Genomic DNA, 10,397 nt, shown 5'->3' on the forward strand with positions numbered 1-10,397 from the left:
ATAGGACTTCAATTGTTTTAAGCACAACAGATGTATTGAAGCAATATGATTGTGGCACCAGGGTTGCAGCCAAGATTTACAGGTCCTGTGAGATGGAGATGTGCTCTACTATTTGGTATTTTTATCAACTTTCCCCACTATGCCTATATGCACACATTATTATTTTTTCCCGGAATCAAGGTACGGGACTAATTAAAATGACATCCTCTTGCTACTGCCAGACAGAGAAGGGCTTTACAGCTCCAATGTGTCTGTGCTTGCATCATGTTTTGGGGGGGATCCAAAGCAGACCTTTGCTCCTTATGCTTGCTCACATGTAAAGAGGCACCTGTTAGCTCTGTGTACTCCAGCAAGCATTCGAAAGACTCAGCAAGTCTGTGTTCCATGACATCATGATGCAGTGATCCAAAGCCTTTTAAATCTACCTCACTGTTCTTGTTCTGGGCATGAACATTTATTTTTTCCTTATGCTTGCTGTTTTGGGGTGGGGAGTAGGGATGGGTCTGCAATAAAAGAAAAAGGTAAACTAATTCAGGGTGAAATTTGGCCTGTACAGCTGAGCAGCAGCACATGGAATGTAAATGATGCATAGCATTTGAGATGGACTGCTGCACAGGGGAGAGTTTCACTCTTTGAGAGGAGACTTTGAGAGCCAATACTGACCTTTGTGTGTTTTTAAAAATGTGTTGTTCGGTGCACCTTATAACAAAGATACAATGGAATCCAGACTTAGGGAGCAGTAATTGGGGAAAACTTGTTTCATTTTATAAAAAACACTCTGTTCAACACAAGCAAACTACAGTGGGGGTAAAAACTTAACAGTTTAAAAATCCAGCTAGATCAAAAGTATTGATCTGTGTTTAGGAAAGAAAACGAGAGCACATATGTGTACATTAAGTGTAAGTAGTATATGTCCCGTGTTGAGGGCAGGCATGTAAAGTCTCAAAACAGGGAGTGAGTTGGGCTTTAAGTAGTGCATAGATGTTGTTCTGGCCTTCTCTATGGGGTGCACTTCACTCATAACACACTACAGGCAGTCCCCGACTTACGCGGATCCGACTTATGTCGGATCCGCACTTACGAACGGGGCTTTCTCGCCCCGGAGCTCGCCGGCAGCGGTCCCGCCACCTCAACCTCCGGGGCGAGAAAAGCTGCTCCCGGTGCCCCCGGTCTGCTGGGAACTGTCTCCAGCAGACCAGGGGCACCGGGAGCAAAGCCGCAGCTGCGGCGGGTTCCCACACTTCTGAGGCTTTGCTTTGGCAAAGCCTCAGAGGCGCGGGACCACGCCGCGGCTGTGGCTTTGCTCCCGGTGTCTCTGGTCTGCTGAGGGGGGACGCGCAGCTAGTGTGCCCCCCCCCCCCCCCCCAGCAGACCAGGCTTTTGTTGTGGACCCTGGGGCAGAGCCGCTCTGGGCACTACTGGACCAACCCGGCAGCACCCCAGCTGCTCTGCCCCAGGCGTCCTGATTCAGCTGCTGCTGGTCAGTTTCAGCAGTGGCTGAATCAGGATGCCTGGGGCAGAGCTGCTGGGGTGCTGCTGGGTTGGGCCAGTAGCGCCGAGGAGCGGTGCTACTGGAGCAACCCAGCAGCACCCCAGCTGCTCTGCCCCAGGCGTCCCCAAGTCAGCCGCTGCTGAAACTGACCAGCGCTGACTACAGGAAGCCCGAGGCAGAGTTGCTCTGCCCCGGGCTTCCTGGAATAAGCCGCTGATCAGTTTCAGCAGCGGCTGACTTGGGGACGGTTGGGGTTCTTAAGTTGAATCTGTATGTAAGTCAGAACTGGCGGTCAGTTTCAGCAGCGGCTGAATCTGGACGCCAGTTCCGACTTGCATACAGATTCAACTTAAGAACAAACCTACAGTCCCTATCTTGTACATAACCCGGGGACTGCCTGTATTGGTTTCAAAATGAAAACACAGAAGGAAGAAAACCGATGGAGGAGGAAAGATTAGGAAATAGAAAGGGAAGGGAGCTGGTAAGAGGAAAGGGTGTTGCTTGTCTCACAGGCCCTTATTTAGTCTATCCACCTCCCAAATGCTTAATGCTGGAACTTATCAGGTACACATGAACACAGTACCCACCCCTGAAAAACACAACTTCTAAGGGAAATTCTTGCATTTCCACTCATGCTTCATACTATCTGTGCTATAGATTACTATGCCCTCTTTGGTACCATGTGTTATGGCTGTGAATTCCCCATTGAAGCTGGAGACAGGTTTCTTGAAGCCTTGGGCCACACCTGGCATGACACCTGCTTTGTGTGCTCGGTAAGTAAAACTATTCCCCATTTTATACAAGTCAGTGGCGGCATTGCTTGTGCTAACCTGAGCAATGTGGGTGTAAAAGCTACAATGTCACTTAATCCTCCTGACCTAAACAAAAAGCTCTTTCACAGTTGTTCGCTATTGTGGTATTTTGGCACTCTTAGAGATCATTTGGCCAGCATCATGACCATGCGTACTAGCATGTAACCCTTAATGTTGATTCTCCTTGGATATAGCATTAAACATCAATAAAGAAAGAAGTCATGTTTCTAAAACAGCAAGAATATTGTTTGTATTCAGAGTTTTATATATACAAGGTTTGTTGTTTTTTTAAATGCAGACATACGAGTTTACAGAGCAAAGCCGTGGAGCACGGGGGCAGCGGGACAGCCCAGATGCGCCGTGGCTGTCCTGCTGCCCTCGGGCTCCGTGGCTTTGCTGTGCTTTGCTCCCCGTCCCCCTGGTCTGCAGACCAGGGGAACGGAGGGCAAAGCAGAGCCAAGCCGCAGAGCACGCGGCCAGCTGTCAGCTGACTGCGCGCTCCACGGCTTGGCTCTGCTTTGCCCCCCCCCTCCCCCTGGTCTGCAGACCAGGGGGACGGGGGGAGGGGGGGCAAAGCAGAGCAAAGCAGAACCAAGCCGCGGAGCGCGTGGGCAGCGGACAGCCCTGTCCGCTGCCCGCGTGTTCTGCTGCTTTGCTTCCTCTCCCTGGTCTGCTGGAGACCAGGGAGAGGAAGGGCCCCGTTCGTAACTGCGGATCCAACATAAGTCGGATCCGCGTAACTCGGGGGACTGCCTGTACCTAAATAAGAATAGGTTTTGACCAGCACTGACAATTTTTAATACCCCATCATGAAAGCAGGTTCCTAAGCAATGCATGATTTTTATTCTCTGGCTGTATGCATCAGTAATATGTGATTGTTATTTCACATTCATAATAATTCACTACATGATTTTTTTCCCCCAATCATATTTCAGGTATGTTGTGACAGTTTGGAGGGTCAGACATTCTTTTCCAAAAAGGATAAGCCACTGTGCAAGAAACATGCTCACTCAATGAACTTCTGAAACATAACAAACATAAGGAATGGAGAACGTTGAATTTCATCAGCTGTCCGTTTTCAGTAGGCTAATAAAATACTTACATAAGATTTTAGGCAATGGAAGAGAGAAGTAAGAAATGTTGGCTTTTTATGTATGATCATACTGAGTATTTATCAGTGATTTTTTTTTTTAAATCAGTAAAAAGAGAGGGAGGGTGATCTGTATACCAAGAGTAAATTGAGTGTAAAAAATACACCCCTTACAGCATATCAGTATATTGATCTCATGATTTTTTTATGGTCAAAATTGTATTTGTTTACATATCAGAAATGAGGCTTATAGATTAAGAGACCTGATCAAATGAGATTTCATTTTGTGGGTATTTAGGAAAAAAAGGGGGGTGGATTTGGCATCAGATATGTATACACATTATTTTATAGGAATGAATTCTTTTTATAAAAAATGGAACACTATAAAAGATAAGAAGTGAATGTATTTGAAGAATATTAATGCATGAAATATTTGCTGTGATGCCACATTCTTTGAGCCCGGGGTGGGCAATAACACAGCGGGGTTTTGCCAGGGTTTAGCACCTGGTGGGCCGCCACTGCCATTTTTACCTGCATAGCCACAGGTACTGGCAATCACAGCTCCTGTTGGCTGTGGAATTGCCTTTCCTGGGCAATGGGCGTTGCAAGAAGTGGTGTCCAGGTCTGTGCTCTCATAGCCCAGGAACGGCGAACCGCAGCCAACAGGAGCTGTGATTGCTGGTATCTGTGGTCATACAGATAAGTATAGTGGTGGGAGCTTGCCCGGACCTAACTGTGGTAGACCGGATCCAGCCCATGAGCTGGCATTTGCCCACTCCTTCATGAGCCCAAGCTACATTTTATGGAGTCTTGTCTTTGGTAGTCAAGTCTTCAGCAGATCTACAATGGGCATTTCAGAGATTTTTACATGATCTCCAAATAATGATGGAATTGCAACTCTGTTGGAAAATAAGTATCTAAAAGATGTCTCGTGAGTCACTAGTGAAAACACATTGCTCTTCAAAATGTGGCAATTACCACCAAAATGCAAGCCAACAAAAGTGAGGGTGTGATATTGTCTGAGAAATATTTCATCACACCTTAAATTTAAGATTTTCTAGCTTTTCTATCAATTATTGACAATTACTAGAAGAGCCAAAGGGGAGAGGGAGAAGGAGAGGAAATTATTGTGCAAATGATGTTCTTGTGTCCAATACAAGAGACTTCCAGTATAATATGGGAAATCGCTAAATTACAACTGAAGATGTAATTTTCCCAAGTACAGTTTTCATCATGTAGCTCACAAATGTATGTATGTTCATTTATTATACTGAAAACTTATTGTCCTGCTTGTCTGCTATAATCTTATTAGTTTAACTTTCTCCAGAGACATAAGTAATAGATAGTTTGATATAAAATATTAAGTTAAGCAGTTCAGTAGCTTTTGGATTTTGAAAGAGAACAGACGCAACCACTAGAGTAATTATGCATATATTGCAAACTGCCAGACTTGTCAGCTGCTTCTGTGAGTTGATGCAAAATTATCCTCTTGAGTAGAGAGCAAGCACATGGCCTCTGCCCCACTGAGTCATACTTAAGCTTTCAAAATAGGACTTGAATAGTTAGGCAAGAGGATTTGACCCTCTACAGTGGGTGAATTTCACCCAGTGAATGCGAGTCCTCCCCACAGAAGAAGGGGCTTCTGTATGCCAGTTTAGACTTCTACTAGGATTTAGGCACACGCTAATTAGAGGGGGTTGTTAATTCTGCCATTAGACCTCAAATTAACCTCATTTACTATTGAGAACTGATACTAAAGAAGTTTGTCTATGGCATTATGAAGAAAGTCAAATAAAGAAACTGGCACATCCGTTTGTTTGCCATGCTTCAGTAAAGAAATGTGTATAAAGTATGTATAAAAGAGAGCAACTACAGTGTTGTAATATAAAGGTAGAAAAATTAGTGTTCAGTTGAGTTGACTATAAAAGGATTCTTGGTAGGTAGTGTTCACTTTTAGTTGGAGGGGTGTACTTAGTAGAACTACATTTTAACTTCCAGTCGTATGGAGGGAATGTTGTAAAGAAGCTTAAAATATTTACAGTTTTCTAGATATTTGTGGGATGTACTAAAATACCAGAGTGGGAAATAGACTAGTCAAATACTTCCAATGAAGGTACACAGCACGTGCTTTGGAAGGGGATGATGGATATGAACATGTTTAAAATAGACTGTAGTTACTTCAAGTGAAAAGTCTATATTTTAAAGGAGGAGAACTGAAAATCTTTTCACTAGATACACAGTATATATATTTTTTTGCCTGCTTGGAATTATACTGCAGTTAACACACATTGAATATTTATTGAAGTGATTATTCGTAACCTTCTGCCCCCTCTTGTGAACCAGGATTTGGAATTTCCCAGTTACTAAGGCCAGGTCTACATGAAAGAGGAAGGTTGACTCAACTCCAACTACATTAATTACGTAGTTGGAGTCAATGTACCTTGATTTGAATTTCCCTGCCATCCCCACAGTTGGAAACTGTTGGGAGCATTTGCTCCCATTGGCTTCCATTAAATCTCACAGGAGCAGGAGTACTGGCTGCCAACAGAGGCACCCTCTGAGTTCGATTTAGTGGTGTTTACTAGACCTGCTAAACCGAATGCCAGAAGATTGATCACAGCAGCATCAATCTTCTGTGAAGTCTGTGAAGGGAAGACATGACCTAAGAAGTGGCCTAAGAAATTCTAGGAATCTGGAAGGGGCTAATTCTGCTGCGTTATGCAGCAATTTTATCCTTTAATTTGTGCTCTATTTATATTAATGTACATGCATGCGCGCACACGCATTCTTCAAACCTAAAGTTACTGTTAAGTAATTAATATTAAATGGTGAAAGCAAATTATATAAACAAACATACAAAAAAGGAACTATATGACTATTAACGTTTTTAATAGGTGAGATTCTAGTAGGGCACTTTATAAGAATTCTGTCTCTCTCACTGAATATAATTTTGGTTAGGAATAATCCACATTGGTATCGTTTTTATTGTACTTTAAAGGAAGCCTTGCTTATTTACTTCCAGAGTCTTTAGGGGGTTGTTTTTGTTTTGTTTGGGGGATTTTGGTTTGGTATTTTTTTATTACAGGCTTGATGTGGTTCAGTTAGCAATCTCACATCTTCCTAAAGTATTTTTCAAACAGTGTTCAGCTTTTGAGCAAATGTTAGAATTCTCTAGGTTTAATCCTGCCTTCTAGAACAATAGCAGGCATACCAGAAACTACATTATAGCTAGGAAAATCAACTGTGCTTTTTACATTCATGCTCTGTAAGTGATTTCTCAAAATATGCCTGTTGGAGGGCAAGACTGACTTGAAATGTTTTGAAGTGGAAGTGGGTTTGGGGGTTCCTAAATTGAACCATGATGGCAGGCTTTTCCAAGTTCAATTACATCAAGTGTGCTGCTTCATCTGTAACTATAAATAATGAATGCTTTATCATAATTTTAAATGCTGGGTAGTAGATGCAATATGTGTTGATCCGTTCAGTATCTTTAACTGCTGTTTGCTTTGATACTAGCATTTTCTATTCATATGAATGGCTTTGCAAACAGCAATAAAAGGAAAATACTTTAATTCACAGTTTACAGCTGCTCAAACTTCAGTGTTTTTGCCTTATTTTGTTTGCTTGCTTCCTTTATTGCTTTGGCTTCTACTCTTAATTTCACATTTGCGAATTTCAGAAGACAAAACTCTGTTCCTGTTATCAGTTTTGACTCTGGATAAAGATGTATGAAAAATAGAGTCAGTATAGCAATGTCATGATGTACACATATTAATAAACAGGTTTGGAGTTGTATTTATTTTTATGGGTGTGTTTTTTTCTTTTTTTGGTGTTCAGATTTTTTTAAAATCACACGAGAGAAGCAGAAATGTAGCCCAGAACAATACCTTTATCCTATTTCTATTAATTGAGCATTCTTTGTTTTAAAATATTGGCCAGAGTACAATATTTTGCAGTGTATTTGTAAGTGTTTGGCATTTTTCCCTAGGTTGAGGCTTTTCATAGCAATACAATCTCCTATGGCGAGCATTATCTGATACTGTATTTAGCCTTGGTACAAAGCATTCTCTGCTTTCACCTAGGGATACTTAACCATCTACTGTAACATGGTCAATTACTTCATGATAAAGCAACCTCATAAGATTCTCATGAGCTGAATAGCTCTGAAATAGGCAAATGCACTGTTGTTTTCTTCCTTTATTTGTACAAGCAGAAAAAATACTGCACATGCCTATATAAAATTTAGAGGCAACTTTACAGGAATGTTGTCTCTGCTGCAGTGTTTAGGCTACGAATAAGACAAATGCAAGTCTATTTGCAAACAGTATATTAAACTCCAGAAGCCAAACTCTTAAAGGCATCAAGTCTACATTTGACATTTTAATGAGAGAGGTTTGGTTTCTATCAATCACAACATCATTTAACATTAAAACGTACCGACAAAAATAAGAGATCTGTCATCCATTCATTAAGAACTGTAATCTAGTGTAAGATTTATAGGCTAAAAACTCAACTGTGTGTTTTCACAATAAATCGCCTTTCACTGCTCAACCCAGAACAAGTCTTTCTGTCACTCAAAACTTTTGCCGACCGAAAGCCCTGTATAAGATCTTCAAAGGTTTTCTCACAAAATTTCATATAAATTCTTTTACCAGCAAAAGCATAATGTAGGTTTGCGTTTTACTTTGTTGGGGCTTTGGTTAATTGTGTGCTCAGACAAGATCTTGATTATATCAGAAACACGTACGGCCTAATTTATTATTAGCTGTCTGGTGTTAATTAGGAGGAATTACCAGAAATAGTTTGCTTGATGGAAATTTATTATAGGATCACACTTTACCGATGGCAAAATAGGAGTCACTGAAAGAATGCAGTTTCTACTCATAACCAACTAATTAATAAGGTGCCAAAATTCCTCTGAGAAGGGTTTGGTCCTCACTATGGGAACCTCACAGGGTAAATGGTTCCTATGCAGTATTTAAAATTTAAAAGGGGAAAAGAGGGAGGAGGGGAAATTGCTGCCCAGCAGAAGTCTCAAAAGTGGCAAGGGTTTTACTTTCACTTACAAATGAAAGCATTTAACTCAGTTTCTAGCCTTATAATAACTCTTATGCAGACAGAAAAACAGCTTTACATTTATTATCTTACTTGGTATTCTTGAACTTGATTTTAGTTTTCCTTGTGTATCCTACATTATCACTGAATTTTATGGATAAGACATTAGAAATATTGGATTTATACTGAATTTTATTCCCATTAAAAACTCTCCTTTTCATAAACTTAAACAACAGATGGTCTGGTAGCACTTTATAGACTAACAAAACATGTAGATGGTCACAGCCCGCTTCTTCAGATGACCGAAATTTTCTTCTAAAGAAGTGGGCTGTGCCCACGAAAGCTCATGATACCATCTACATGTTTTGGTAGTCTATAAAGTGCTACCAGCCCATTAGTCTGTACAGGATAAACTTAAAAAACAACAAACTCGGCTATCCCCTGAAGCTTCTCCTTTTCATGTAATGGCTTAAAAAGTAAAGCTCAGAGTAAGTGGCAAATTTGTATTAAGGATTGATATGTGAGGCATAGCTTCTACACTTGAATGTACCTAAATGTACAGCATATAAAGCAGTTTGGGGCTAGAAAAGCACTGTCAGGGTATGACTACACTGCCACCCTAGTTCGAACTAGGTGGCTAAGGTAGTCATTCGAACTTGCAAATGAAGCCCGGGATTTAAATATCCCAGGCTTTATTTGCATGTTCCCGGGCGCCGCCATTTTTAAATGCCCCGTAGTTCGAACTACCTGCCTGCAGCTACACGTGGCACGGACTAGGTAGTTCAAATTAAAGCTCCTAATTTAAACTACCATTACTCCTCATTGCAGGGAGTTTGAACTAGGGTGGCAGTGTAGACATACCATCAGTTATTAGCAAAAGCTGTGTGTTTCAGTGAAATCCACATACAAACAATGTTTTCCTTGTATCTGCATAGAATACAGTATTATTATGCAATTCAATGCAACCAAAACCTTGTTTACTTGTCATAAAATGATTTAAAAAATCACAAGACCCTAAGCAATTTAGGACCATAGGTACCATTGCAAATCATTAGAATTTATGCTCCAGGTGGCTTAGAAACTTCAAAAAGTCACACTCCTTTTCTTCTGTGTTTTAAAACACTTCTCCTGTATTACAAAACTTCTGCTTTCACACTTTCCAAAGACAACACTCACACCTGAATTTTATCTTTCCTACCTACTAGAAAGCCCCATTGTTTTTTTTTTTTTTTTGTATTATTATTTGTTAAAAATACTTCAGTAAAAGATAATCCCATCAGGTGTGTCTTTATTTTTCTTCCTGGTACACGAATGAAATGTGAAATGTTCCTTTGGTAAATATAAATCTGAACTAAGGTTTGGTGAGTCATTCATCAAAATGTCATGTTTTTCTTGCCTTGAAGTTTCCATTTTGATTCAGCCATTCAAACATACATGGACATTTCCTCCTCTGGGCAGTCCTCTATCCCCATGAATTGTCTCAAGCAACAGGACTGAGACCATGTTTTAGGTCAATTTTAATAATTGCACAAGTTTTGTGCAATCCCAATGGAGCAAATTGCCTATGTAAATAACAAGTAACTCCAATGTAGTCACACAGGTTTTATTCTTCAATGTAGTCATTAAGTGTGATCAGAACTAGACCCTCTTTTTCTGGATCTGATTATAAATCTGCATACAGAAATTCCTTATTTAACACTATAAATGCATTTCTGAAAATGTTCGTGCTAAGCGAAAATGTGCTATGTAGAGTCAATTTTCCCATTAAAAATAATGGAAAAGATGGGGGTTGTGTTTCAGGTGGTGGTAGCAAAGTCAATTTTTTGTTGGTCCTGGGTTGTCAACATCAACATTAGATCTCTAGCAACACAAGATAACTAGCAACACAAGTTGCCACGGTTTGTTAAAACACAAAAATAAACACGAGTGAGCGGAGGAGCACTGTGAC

The 10,397-nt window shown here is 40.8% G+C and overlaps 1 protein-coding gene across 11 annotated transcripts in view; it reads left to right on the forward strand.

The window, feature by feature from the left end:
* The window catches only part of PDLIM5 (PDZ and LIM domain 5), a 217,902-nt gene extending 210,713 nt beyond the window's left edge, over nt 1-7,189 (forward strand). For all 11 annotated transcript variants that reach the window (XM_075929618.1, XM_075929625.1, XM_075929616.1 and 8 more), the window contains 2 exons: nt 2,150-2,265; nt 3,240-7,189. In XM_075929618.1, the coding sequence (XP_075785733.1) occupies nt 2,150-2,265; nt 3,240-3,329 (206 nt within the window). In that variant the 3' untranslated portion in view covers nt 3,330-7,189. The remainder of the gene's footprint in view (nt 1-2,149; nt 2,266-3,239) is intronic.
* The last annotated feature ends 3,208 nt before the right edge of the window (nt 7,190-10,397 follow it).

The sequence above is a fragment of the Pelodiscus sinensis genome, chromosome 5 (assembly GCF_049634645.1).
Source record: "Pelodiscus sinensis isolate JC-2024 chromosome 5, ASM4963464v1, whole genome shotgun sequence".
In the NCBI taxonomy this organism is placed as follows: Eukaryota; Metazoa; Chordata; order Testudines; family Trionychidae; genus Pelodiscus; species Pelodiscus sinensis.